The sequence below is a fragment of the Lagenorhynchus albirostris genome, chromosome 17, assembly GCF_949774975.1.
Source record: "Lagenorhynchus albirostris chromosome 17, mLagAlb1.1, whole genome shotgun sequence".
In the NCBI taxonomy this organism is placed as follows: Eukaryota; Metazoa; Chordata; class Mammalia; order Artiodactyla; family Delphinidae; genus Lagenorhynchus; species Lagenorhynchus albirostris.
In genome coordinates, this window is record NC_083111.1 from 3,067,369 (window position 1) to 3,081,763 (window position 14,395).

The 14,395-nt window shown below is 38.7% G+C and overlaps 1 protein-coding gene across 4 annotated transcripts in view; it reads right to left on the reverse strand.

The window, feature by feature from the left end:
- ATP6V1H (ATPase H+ transporting V1 subunit H) overlaps positions 1 to 14,395 on the reverse strand; it is a 63,782-nt gene that overhangs the window by 13,904 nt on the left and 35,483 nt on the right. For all 4 annotated transcript variants that reach the window (XM_060127836.1, XM_060127835.1, XM_060127834.1 and 1 more), the window contains 3 exons: positions 6,522 to 6,700; positions 3,452 to 3,577; positions 1,203 to 1,304 (listed from right to left, as the gene is read on the reverse strand). In XM_060127836.1, the coding sequence (XP_059983819.1) occupies positions 1,203 to 1,304; positions 3,452 to 3,577; positions 6,522 to 6,700 (407 nt within the window). The remainder of the gene's footprint in view (positions 1 to 1,202; positions 1,305 to 3,451; positions 3,578 to 6,521; positions 6,701 to 14,395) is intronic.

Genomic DNA, 14,395 nt, shown 5'->3' on the forward strand with positions numbered 1-14,395 from the left:
TGTTAATTTCCTGAAAAAACTTGATCTGTTAAGATATCTGCCCTTTCCTGTAATGATGGAACATGAACATGCCACATGACCTGCTGGGCAGTGAAACAAATGAGAAAATTCCTGTTGTCAAGAACACCAGGAAGACTGACAACCAGCACTGCTTTCTGTCACTGCCCCCTCAACCGCCTGAAAAATCCAGTTACTACAGACACAAAAGCAAAGTGAAAATGGTTATTTGCCTCACGAATGGAAGGAGGTTCTCTGCTCCTCTGGGGGGGAGCGGGGGCGTGCGAAGAGCCGGCGAGTGTCTTTAACCCCAGCCTGGGAGTGTGGGAGCTGTGGTCGGTGCTGCCTGGTGAGTGACATCGCCACCACACAGTCCGTGACAAGCGGCACCTTAGTGCAGTAGGGCTTCTGGTGGTTTAAGACAACCTCGCAGATGAGCACATGGGGTCAGGGGTGAGGGAGAGGCTTCATCTGTACGCCTGTTTATATTTTATTTTTTAAAGCATCTTTTTAAAAAAAATGTACTGAATTGAGAAAAATAATGCAGTATAATTATACCCAAACTTTATGAGTGCTTGATAAGTGCCAGGAATGTAACAAGCTTCTCCAAACAGCATACAACAGCCTCAGTCTCATTTAATGCTTTCTCCCTCAACTCCTATCCTTTCACTGTTAGCGTACCTAAGTGATTTCACATTACCAAGCCAGCCTCACCTCCTCTGCAAAGCCTTACCTGTCTCCTCCCAGAGGGAATTCCTCACTCTTCAGTACTTGGAAACACATCCTTCCATTACTATATATCTACTGTGACTTTTCTTACACGTGTTATATTTCCTTTTATATTTGGAACCTACTCAGGTCAGTAACAATATAACCACAAATAATAATTTAAAAATCACCAGTGCTAACAAAATGGCTTTTGAATTAAATCATACAAACCAAAGAAAACCCTGAACGTGACATTTCTGGTGTGATCTCTGCTGGCTACTGCACAACAGTATTGTACACGTGTGCTTATGTTTTCATACTTCCCATCTTTAATTAGGTTTATCATTTATCACGATTCCCGGTACTATGGTCATCTTGGTTCTGCTCACTCCGTCAGCTCCTCGGCTGAACGAGTCTACTTTACAGGAGTACATAAACTAGGACCTCTATGCGGAATGTCTCGGGACACCCCGAGGAAACCAAGGCTCCTCACTTACCGCTTGCCTCGCGGGTAATGCCGAACGTACTCGCCGACGTCATGGGCAGCAACAGCTAAGACTTGTGGGTCATCGGACACCTCCAGAAGTTTGGTCAAAATCCTGAAATAAATTTAATACAAAGGGATTGATTTCTAATTCTTTTCTAGAGTACAACAGAGCAAAGGTATAATGCCGATACTTTCCTGAAAATAAACATTTACAAATATAACTGTATTTTCTACAAGTTTCACTGCTACACACGATACACTACACATGATTTACTGCAGGTAAGTTAGCAGCTTTCAAACCTTTATACACACATTAACAGGTCACTTTCAGATTCACAACGTCCACCACCCACAATTCCCACAATACCAGGGAAAGGGAAGAAGGGAAAACACAGGGAGTTTTTAGGGCAGTGAAACCATTCTGTGTGATACTGTGACACAGCAGGAACTGTACAACAGAAAGGCATGAACCTGAACGTAAACTATGGACTTCAGTTAAAATAATGTATAAATACTGGTTCATCAACTAACAAACGTGCCACACTTAGGCAAGACGTTAAAAATAGGGGAAACTGTGCCTGGTGGAGGAAGAGAGGGTATATGAGTACTCTCTGTACTCCCTTCAATTTTTCTGTAAACCTAAAATTATTCTAAAAATTAAATTCTATTAATTTTACCAGTTATAGTAAGGTATATATGTAGTAATTCTATCAAGAAACTGAGAAGATGACCCAAAACTGGGAGATAATATTTGCACAGCATATTATCTGATCAGGGATTTACATCCAAAATATATTAAAAAACTCTTACAACTAAATACTAAAAAGAGAACCCATTTAAAAAATGAACTAAGACTCTGAACAGACATTTCTCCAAAGATATAAAATGGCCAATAAGGACAAGAAAAGATGCCTGACTCGTTAGCCATCAAGGAAATACAAATCAAAACCATGATGAGATATCACTTCACACTCACTAAAACGGCTAGAATCAAGAAGTCAGACAATAGTAAGTGCTGACATGGAGATGGAGAAATCAGAATCCTCATACACTGCTGGTGGGAATATGAAATTGTACAGCCACTTTGGAAAACAGTCGAGTAGTTCCTAAGATGGTTAAACAGAGTTACCATATGATTCAGCAATTCTATTCATAGATGTCTACCCAAGGAAGAGAAATAAAAACGTACGTCCACATAAAAACTTGTACACAAATGTTTATTACCAGTATTTTTCATAATAACCCAATGCCCATCACCTAATGAGTGGATAAATAAAATGTAATATGTCCTTATGATGGAATATTACATGACCATAAAAAGGAACAAAGTACTGCTAAATGCTACAACATGAATGAACCTTGAACACCTTATGGTAAATGAAAGAAGCTGGTCACAAAAGAACAAATATTATATGATTACATTCACATGAAATTTTCCTAATAGGCAAATCCACAGAGACAGAAAGTAAAAGCTTAGGGCTGAGGGCGTGGTTGGGCAGAGAAGTGACAGCTAAAGGATACAGGGTTTCTTTCTGAAGTGATGGAAAATGTTCTATAATTGACTGTGTCGATGGTTACACAACCCAGTGAGTATACTGATTTATACACTTTAAATGGGTGAATTGTGTGGTATGTGACTTATATCTCAGTAAAATATTAGGTCATCTTTATTATAACAAAGGGAACCGTGCAAAGCAGTGGGGAAAATGTATGTTATTTTCAATAAATGTTGCTAGTTCAATTAGATATCCATGTAATGAAAAAAACAAATCTTGACCTACCTTATACACCTTACCCAAAAACCAATTCCACACGGAACGGAAATCTAAATGTGAGAGGTTAAACGATAAAGCTTCTAGCAGATAACACAGGAGTATATCTTCAGGACCTTGGGTAGGCAAAATCTTCTCAACCAGACACAAGAAAGCACTAGCCATAAATAATAAACTGAGCTACATCAAAAGTAAAGAGTTGGTGGCATTTGACGTGGTAGAAGAGCTGTGATGAATACATATGACCAAGAAACCTACAGAATTCCCACAAAAACAAAAACAAAACCTTGAACAGGCACTTCTCCTGGGAAAAAAGATATCCAAATGGCCAATAAGCACACGGAAAGGTATTCAACCACATGGTAAGGAAGAAAATAGAAATTAAAACCATGGAATATCTAAAAATTTTAAGAGGGACAAAAATGTGTCCACAAGTATGTGGAAGGATGGGGGTTTTTCAGAGTGTAAACTGGCATTTAAAACTTACTTCAAGAGCTCATAATTCTTCTCATTTAACCTCACAGCATTTTCTCTCCAAAATTTCTCAGATTTGTGCACAGGACTCCATTCCAATCTTCCAGATTTAAGTTCTGAACTATATTCATCAAATGAGCTGTAAAAAGATTTCAAAGTTTATAAGAATCTGAGAGATAGATACTCCAAAATTTAATAAAATAAAACATCTTCACTAATTATTTAACGACAAAGACTGATCATACTTTGTACATTCAAAAATTACCTCTAAACAAGTTTCAATGGCTTAATTTTCAATAAATCATGTGAAACTTATTCAGGGTACTAAGGTCCAGTACTCCTGTCAAATTTGAACGTTCACCATGAGATATTAAAAGGAGCACTTGCTTTCAAAATTCTAACCTTAATATACACATAAATGTATGTACATCACTAAAATATCTGATAGGGACTTCCCTGGTGGCACAGTGGTTAAGAATCCACCTGCCAACGCAGGGGACATGGGTTCAAGCCCTGGTCTGGGAAGATCTGACATGCCGCAGAGCAACTAAGCTCGTGCGCCACAAGTACTGAGCCTGTGCTCTAGAGCTCACAAGCCACAACTACTGAGCCTGCGTGCCACAACTACTGAAGCCCGCACACCTAGAACCCATGCTCTGCAACAACAGAAGCCACCGCAGTGAGAAGCCCACACACAACAATGAAGAGTAGTCCCCGCTCGCCACAACGAGAGAAAGCCCGTGCGCAGCAACAAGGACCTAACGCAGCCACAAATAAATAAATAAATATATATATATATAAAAATAAATTAAATATCTGATAATCTAGCATTGTTTCTACCATGCCTCTTAAAACACTGTATTTGCCAGACCACTAGATACATAAAGATAAATTTATGTAAAAGTATATTACTTTAACACAAAATAAAACAGAATATTCTATTATACTTTAAATGACAAACCATGATACTGCAGTACAAAAATAAAAACACATACCTCAGTACAATATTTTTAAATGTGACTACCCACAATGCAGAGGTAATTCATTAACTGAATTAGCCCACTACAGATTAATTAAAAACAAAACCCTCTGTACATGTAACAAACTAAAATGCACTTTAATTCAAAAATTATTCACTATGTATCAAGCAACAATTATTCAAATCTTCATAATATAAAACTGCTTTAATGTGGTTAGCCAGTGAACAAAGTGACAAGACATGCTTATACTTTCTTTCAAGTAAAATTTTCAAGAAGAAGTAGCTATTTAATACTGATTGATAATTCAGTATAACAAAGATTCACTGGTTAAGTTGATCAGAGTAACCTGTTAAATAAAGCAGTAATTTAATGAAAGGCTATTTCGTATAAGAAGTAATATTGTTTAACTAATATTGTTAAACAATACTGTTTAACTAATATGCTAAACCTGTAACAATATAAAGAGACAAATCTATTTCAACTGCTCCCATCACCATGTTAGCTATATGTAAACAGCAATATTTTTCACATTACCAAATTCAACATGAAAAATCAGTAAACAGTAACAACTGGCTAGCATGGATTAAATAACTTAGAAAGCTATCACTAACCTTATTTACTTTTTTAAAAGGGTCTCAAATCATTATTACAGAAGAACCAATGATAATTTTTTAAATAAACATAATAAAATACAATTTGTATAAACTGCAAGTCTATTGCTGGCCTATTATATTACAAACAACTTATTCATATTTGAAATTATAAAAAGACAAAAATCACCTGCCTTCCTCCACAAAGCCCCATACACACCACTGATATGGGTGACAGCTCCCATCTCTATAACAGCTTATGGGCTGCACTGAATTATCTGGTAAATACATTTCTGGAACACATACTATACTAAAGGCACTTGCTGGACACCTCATGGAAAATCCTACAAGGTTAGCATTTTTATCACTATTTTACCAAAAGGAAAATTGAGACTTTAAAATGTCAAGAGGCTTGTTCAAGGCCACACGTGGACAAAGTGGCCAAACAATTCAAACTGGAGTCATCCTGGCTCCCAAACCCAACCTACTTCTAGTGAGTAACTCTCTTTTTAAAATGTATCAATAGTTCAAAAACAAAGAATGCATGGGTTAATGGGAAAAATCATCAAGCTATTATTAAACAAAAAAGAACCAGGACCAGAAGAATACATAGAACCCTATTTGTGTGTGTCTGTGTGTGTGTGTGTGTGCGCACGCACATGCATGCATGCTAGGGGGTGGGGGGCTAGGTTTTTTTGGGAATGAACACAAGAAACCAGAGGGGCAGGGGGAAGTAGGTGGGGAAGATGGGGGTACTGGTGTGTTGTCCCTTCTGTACTGTATTGTATTCTGTAGTGTACTGGATTCTGTACTGTACTGTATAAAAAAAGGGATTTTTTTCTTTACTGCATGTACATCACTTGCATAATTTTTAAAATAAAAAATAAATAAAACCAATAGGGACTTCACAAAAGCAGGAGGGCTTCCCTGGTGGTGCAGTGGTTGAAAGTCCACCTGCTGATGCAAGGGACATGGGTTCGTGCCCCAGTCCGGGAGGATCCCACATGCCGCGGAGCGGCTGGGCCCATGAGCCATGGCCACTGAGCCTGCGCGTCCGGAGTCTGTGCTCCACAACGGGAGAGGCCACGGCAGTGAGAGGCCCGCATACCGAAAAAAAAAAAAAAAAAGCAGGAAAAATACTCTTTCCATATCTAAGCAAACCTCCTCCACAAATTAACAATGACTGCTGCTTAAAAAAGATTTTAAACCAGGGGGAGAGTCTCAAAGGGTGGCACCCACAACCCGTGGTAGAACACCAGGTCACATTTTAGACAACAGAGAACAGTGGGGATCTACACGAAAGAGGAGAAATAACACACAGCTCTGACCAATGGTTGCCATGATGGTGAGCCAGTGTTTCCACACCCCTCAATTTTCAATAGAAGACATGATGTTTTAGTGCAATCTTTTGAGTTTTTATAGTTCATAACAAATTTAAATTTCCTTAAAATATGAGGCAAGTCAAACAAGGCCCAATATACCCAGCCTGTGAGAATTAAAAAGAATAACATACCTAAGATCCTGGACACTCTCACCAAGTTTCTCCAAGAGAAATTTTATATCTTCACTGATATCTTCGTCATCATACTTCTGCTGTTCCAAGTTCTCCAACTGTTTCAGAACTTTGCACTGAATCATAGCCAGAGCATACTCTTGGCGAGTTTCTCTTTCAGTTGATTTTTCTAAGAAGTTCTGGGTTAGACAAAGACACAATGAGAAATGATATAATCTGTTGTGTGATGTTCTCTGCACCTGCTTTCACATCCTCTCTCCCCTTCCTGTTCTCAGGTTAACTATCACCTTAAGTGGATGACTGGATCACAAATCCTGACTTCTTTCCTAAGCATCTGTCCCACATCAGGAGCATCCTTCTGATTCCTTCCTTACTTACTGGCTTACTAAACATTTTAAATTATTGACCTAGACAAGCCTCAAAACACTGAACACATTTACAGTGAGGTCCATCACCATCCTCCCTCACAGCCCTGCTCTTGAGGTCACCACCATGAACACTCCATTTCTTGGCCACATGGAGCCCTTAGGATGCTAAGAAAGACTGTTTCCTCAAGTATCTCTCTAGTTCCCAGTCACTGACCTTTTTCTCCGTCCAATCAACCTGTAAGTGCACAAAGGACGGCAATTAAAAAAACTCTCTTGCTTCAGTAATTACCAGAAAAGTTTTGTGACATTCAAGCAAATTTCTCAGTTTTCTTCTGCGATTTTCAAGAGTACTGATGAAATCAGCAAAGGAATCTAAGTATTTCTGAAGATAAACTGTTCACTAAATTAACCAATATTTCAGAGCAAAACCATGCTCATGCTGAGGTCTAGAACAAGGACAAACAAGCTCTCAAGAAAGCCACCTTCACAAAGTTGGTAAAGAAGGCAGGCCTGTCAAATCTCCCACACTCAAAAAAATCCTGGAATAACAATTCTAAATCAACTGTACCAAAATTTTAAATTTCTTTATTTTTGCAAGGAAGTTAAATTTCTAATAATTATGCTAAATAAATGCAGAGAGAGATTTAGCTTAGCATATGGAAATTAGTAAGATCGATCCCTACCAAAATTCCAATTTTCACAGAAATAGGAAAAGCAATGCTAAAACTTGTATAGAAATATAAAAGACTCCAAATATCCAAAGCAATCCTGAGAAAGAAGAATAAAGCTGGAGAAGTCACACGTACTGATTTCAAACTAAACTACAAGGCTACAATGATCAAAACAGTATGGTAATGGCATAAAACAGAGAGAGTTCAATGGAACAGAATAGAGAGCCCAGAAATAAGCCTGTACATATTCAGTCAACTAATATTTGACAAGGGAGCCAAGAAAACCTATTGGGGAAAGGATAGTCTCTTCAATAATGTCAGCAGGGAAACTGGATAACCACATGCAAAAAAATGAAATTGGACCCGTATCTTATACCAGTCACAAAAACTAACTCAAAAGGGATTAAAGACTTAAACATAAGACCGGAAACTGTCAGACTCATAGAAGAAAACACAGGGGAAAATCTCCTTGACATCAGCCTTGGGAATGATTTTTTGGATATGACACCAAAAGCACAGCAAAAGTAAAAATCAACAACTGGGACTATATCAAACTAAAAAGCTTCCGCACAGCCAAAGAAACAAAAAAAGCAAAATGAAAAGGCATCCTACAAAATGGGAGAAAACATTTGCAAACCATACATCTGATAGGAGGGCAATATCTAAAATGTATAAAGAACTTATTTAACTCACTAGCAACAACAACAACAACAAAAAAGCACAAGCCAATTAAAAAATGGGCAGCGGATCTATATAGACATTCTCCCAAAGAAGACATAAACATGGCCAACAGATCATGAAACAGTGCTCAACATCACTGATTATCAGGGAAAATCAAGTCAAAACCACAATTAAATATCACTTTGCACTTGTTAGGACAGCTATTATCAAAAAACAAGACAGCCAGTGTTGTCCAGATTGAGGAGGTAAGAGAACACTTGTGCACTACTGGTGAGAACGTAATATTAACTTCAAGTATAATGGAAAAGGTTAAGGATAAATATTGTGACACCAAAACAACCTATAAGAAATAAAATACTACAAAGCAGCACAGTTAAAAAGCCAATAGAAAAATTAAACTGAAATTCTAAAAAGAACTCAGTTAACGTAAGAGAAGGCAGGAATGGAAGACAGAACAAAAAACAGATGAAACAAACAGAAGAAAATAATAAAATGGTAGACCTAAATCCAACCACACCAATAATTACTCTAAATGTCAGTGAACTAAACACTCCAATTAAGAAGCAGAGATTACTAGAACAGATAAAAATTCAAGACCCAAGTATACGTTGTCTCAAAGAGACAAATTTTAAATGTAAGACACAGATAGGTTGAAACTAAAAGATGGAAAACCATAAGTGGAAGAAAGCTGGCATGTCTATATTAATTTCAAATAAAGTAGATATCAAGACCAAGAGCACTGGGACTTCCCTGGTGGCGCAGTGGTTAAGAATCCACCTGCCAACGCAGGGGACACGGGTTCGAGCCCTGGCCCGGGAAGATCTCACATGCCGCGGAGCAACTAAGCCCGTGAGCCACAACTACTGAGCCTGCGCTCTAGAGCCTGCGAGCCACAACTACTGAGCCCGCGTGCCACCACTACTGAAGCCCACGTGCCTAGAGACCATGCTCCACAACAAGAGAAGCCACCGCAATGAGAAGCCCGTGCACCACGACGAGGAGTAGCCCCCGCTCGCCACAACTAGAGAAAGACCACGCGCAGCAACAAAGACCCAATGCAGCCAAAAATAAATAAATATAAATACATTTAAAAAAATAAAAAGTTAAAAAAAAAAGCTTCAAAATACATGAAACAATAACTGGCCGAACTGAAAGGAGAAACAGACAAATCCACACTAACAGCTGGAAATTTTAACAACTCTCTCTCTTAGCAATTGATCATTGATAGAACCACTAGACAACAGAATCAGTACAGAGATGATCCAAACGATACTATGAACCACCCTGATTTAACTGACATTTACAGAATGTGATACATCTGCAAAACATGCATTCTTTTCAAGTACACATGCTACATTCACCGTGACAGACCGTGAGATGAGCATAAGACAAATCTCAAAGAATTGGAACCATATAGAACATGTTCTCTGACCATAATGGAATTCAAATAAAGACCTTAAACTGTAGGGTGCCTTGAATTCTGATAACATCTCCCTTTATGAAACTCCTCCCTTCACCCCTCGCTTTTGTGAGATTTTACTTATTAGTCTACTTAGTTTTCTCTGTTACCTTTTCCAGTTACTTTTCTTACTATTATCTCTCCTAAATTTAGAAACATATCAAAACTCTTCTGTTCATATGGTCCTACATATTTGTTGCCAGGAGAGTTACACTTCATATTTAAGATATTATCATAACTAACAGTTTCAACTATAACCTCAACCCAGTCAGTGTAACTGGCAAAGAACAGCCTGATGGCGCTCTTCTGAAACCATCTCTCCTCTCGATTCTCTAAGACAACAGCACTTCGAAATTTAGTCATGTTTGACGCTCCCCTTTCCTTCAAGCCTATGTCAAATCAATCAATAAACCTTACTTGTTTTTCCCTCGAAACATGTTTTAATTTCATCTCTCCATCTCATTACAAAGAATAAAAAGGTTGTGAAAAATATTTGGAAAATGAATTTACCAGAAACAAACATAGATCATCCGGCAGCAGTGTACCCTTTAAAGTCGCTAAACTCAATGGCATCTTCACCTCAACAAAATCAAAAGCGTAAATATCATTTTGGCCTGTGTCCAAGTAACGGTGCAGAGCAACCTTGACCTCACTAAGAACAAAGTGGAACCAAGTGACCATTCAGATCCTTCCTTCACCAAAACTGCTAACCTTGTAACATACATGTTAAAGCAGTGCTTCTCAAACCATCTGTGGTGAAGACCAGTTCTGTTTGATTTTCAATTTCCAATCAGTCAGGAACAAATACTTTTAGTAAAAAATACAATAAAAATGAATTTCTAGAAAAATGAACTTTAAAAGACATGCAAAATACAAGCTCAAATCTTATATTATTAACAGACATGTCAAATTACTGTAAGTTTCTAAATGCTTGCTCTCACTTTCTGTACTTATCCCTTGCAGGCTGCGAACCAACAGCTGACAGGACTGCACCGAAGCAGCGCTGTTATTATGGGACTCACCCCAAGATTAAAAATGTCTCAGTCTTACCAAACCTCTTCCAAACCTGGTATCTAATAAACAAGAGAGATAAATTCCTGAAATAAGGAATGAGGGATGGACCTAGGAATAAAGTTTCTTGATAGCAACACTTCTATGTCAAAGCAGTGAGCAAAACAGTCCCCATACACCCAAACCAGAGCAGGTGTCTCTGGAGGGGTTATGACTGTGAACTGTCTGCAGAGGAAGATGTAAGTCTGTGTTTGTCTGTGTCTGTGTGTGCATATGCGTGTGGGTGTGAGTTAAACATCATGGTTAGTACAGCTAATGTAAATCCAAATTCAATTTGGTGGTATTTCTTTCTAAGCTTTTATGCTGAAAACCATGCAGTTGTAAAATACAATTTATCTTATTATCTGACATATTACGGAGGCTCTTGACTAAACAGAGCCAAAAAGAGAAAAACTCTACACAGCAAATATGGTCTTGAATGTCTTTCTCAGTCACAGCCTCAAAAAACATTCTAATTTATTTTAGAAACGAAAGACTGACATATCAAGTTAACCAATGGAATAACATTCATGGAGACCTGGAGTTCAGCACCTGCTATGAATAATTGAGACAGACATTTTCAAAAATAAATTCACCCAGCCACATGGAAAGAAAAAAAAATTAACAGCTGCTAGATTTCTTCAGCTCACAGCCGCTCAGCAAGCTTCCAAAAGCACAAAACTTCCCCTCCTGAGTTTCAGGATGTGGGGAAAAGTGCATAATCAGACAATCCTCAAACAACCTCATCGGTGAAATCTCTATTAAAGGTTACAGGAATTTGAGAATAACGAAGAAAAAAAAGAACACGTCATTTTTTACACCTATTCGATGGTCTAAATCAAATGGCTTTACTATGTCCTTACTAATGGCTCGATTTTAACTCAGTTGTGTACATCAAAGTTCGGGATGTCTAAAGATGGTCTTCTGATATTCAGTCTTCAGTATAACCATGCAATGATTTATCCCAATTTATCAAGGAGAGTCCAAAAAACTAATATACCTGTCAATAGGTTGCGTGTATTTTAAATAATCTGAAATCCAAATTAGACAACAGAAGCCGAGAAATTAGCATAAGTTCAACACATTGTGGGTAAAAAACTGCAAATGAAGTATAAATAAGATTTTTAAATCTTGCTAAATAAACATTAGTAAAATATTCATGCTGTCTTTTCTAAATCAAACAGAACAGCACTTCATCTTTGCCTAGGTTCCACATTAACTTAGAATGTAATTTCTACAGGTGGGCGTTAAAGAGGCAAATTGCTAGTATTTTATGCTTTTATGGAGCGAAAAGGCAGGAAAATAAATACAGATTGTATATTTACTATTGCCAGCCATCGTCTGTTATTTCGTTGAATTCTTACCCAATCTTGAAGTGAGTTAAGTATCACTAACCACCTTTCGCAAGTGGAGAAATCAGCTCTGAGAGTTCAAACCACTCTCCCAGCAACCTCGTGCTGGGATTCACCCCTAGGCGTGTCTACTCCTGAGCCTACACTTGCTAACACACCACGTGGAAAGGAAAATTAGAAAAGGGTTATGCTATTGTAACCCTCAAATCTTCATAAAAAGCAGATAATCAATCTGGAGAGCTCCCAAATCAGGTCAAAAGAAAACTAAGACTCTCAGTCTGGCTTTATACTTCTTGTGACTTTTTGAACTTTGTATACCGTAAACACTCATCATGGTGACTTCATGAAGTCTCTCCATCAGAAACAGATTCACACAAAATACAAAGTCCCTAAGAAAAAGTATCTTGTCATATTCATCCTTCCATAATTGGTGTTCAAGAAACATCTGATGCATTGAGAGGTGGATAGATAATCCATGAAATGGGGGATGGGGGGAGGAACAGGAAAAAGAAAGGATAGGATAGGATAGGATAGGATAGGGAAGGGGGAGGGAGGGAGAGGGGGAGGGAACAGCTCAAAGGTAGGATCCAGCTAATATCAACAAACACCTCTCACCTACCATGTACCCATATTAGAAGTACCTGCTTCCAGTGACCCTTTTATCTAACATAATAATGACTTAACATGAAACTCAGTGGGAGGAGGAACTAGAGAAGGGACAAAATACTAAGCAAGGTCTGTGGGAAGCTCAGCTGGAACAGCTGCCACACACACTATGGGCCAAGCAGCTTCTGCTGGGGGCTGTAGAGGGAGGGCCAAGACAGGGATCAGGGTTAACAGGTACGAGCTACTGTGTGTGAAACAGGTGAGCAGCAAGGACATACTGTATGGCACAGGGAACGACAGCCATTGCTGTGTAGTAACTTTCAATGGAGTATACTCTATAAAAATACTGAACCAACGTTATACGCCTGAAACTAATGTCATATTATAAATCAACTGAGATAATAAATAAATAAGTAAATGATTTGATAAGACAAATGGCTTGTCTCAAAAAAAAACCAAAAACGGACTTCCCTGGTGGTGCAGTGGTTAAGACTCCACCTGCCAATGCAGGGGACACGCGTTCGAGCCCTGGTCCGGGAAGATCCCACATGCCGCGGAGCGGCTGGGCCCGTGAGCCATGGCCGCTGAGCCTGCGCGTCCGGAGCCTGTGCTCCGCAACGGGAGAGGCCACAACAGTGAGAGGCCCGGGTACCGCAACAACAACAACAACAAAAAACATGTAAGTTTATCAAAACTGAGGGGGAAAGATACAAGTGTAGAGATATAGTCCATGAAACAAGAGAACAGCTGAAGTAAGACCCTGAGTTCTACAGCAGTTCTTCCCACACCTATTATTTCACCTTAAACAAGTCACCTTATTAACAAATTATCAAAAGAAATAATTTTGTGCTAAATGTTTACAATCTTCAACATTTGGAAAGATAGATATTTTAACGTAAAAAATATGTAACTAACATACAGAAAAGGGTAGGTAAATATGAGCTGAAAAAATACGATTCACTTCCATGTTTATCACTCAGGCAACTGTTGATCTATTTCCCAGAAGTGAAAGTCATACAAAGGGGAAAAATAATAATAATCCAAAACATCTTTCTAGAATAATCTAATTGCAAAGATATTGAATCAAGGATGACAACTTTTCCTAACAGTTCACCAATGAGGAAAATCTATTTTTTTAAAAGAGTTTTCACGCCAACTTCATGAACAGCTTCCAATTTAGAAAAAAGTCCACGCACTAAGAGAAAGTAGGGACTCTCTGTATTCTTGCCCAATATATAATTACTGGAAACATAAATCTGCACTTTTTTTTTTTTGCGGTACGGGGGCCTCTCACTGTTGTGGCCTCTCCCATTGTGGAGCACAGGCTCCGGACGCGCAGGCTCAGTGGCCATGGCTCACGGGCCCAGCCGCTCCGCGGCATGTGGGATCCTCCCGGACCGGGGCACGAACCCGTGTCCCCTGCATCGGCAGGCGGACTCCCAACCACTGCGCCACCAGGGAAGTCCAATTTGCACGTTTTTGAAAGGTGATTTGACATTATCTATAAGAACTGGTAAAAAGTATATTCTTTGACTCAGCAATTCCATCTCTGGAACTTACCCAACCGAAATACTCATCAAAGTGGGAAAACATATGTAAAAGAAACTGGAAACACCTCACATTTCCATCAATAGGACACTGATTAAATAAACCACTTTACACCAACACAGTAGAATATAGCCACTGA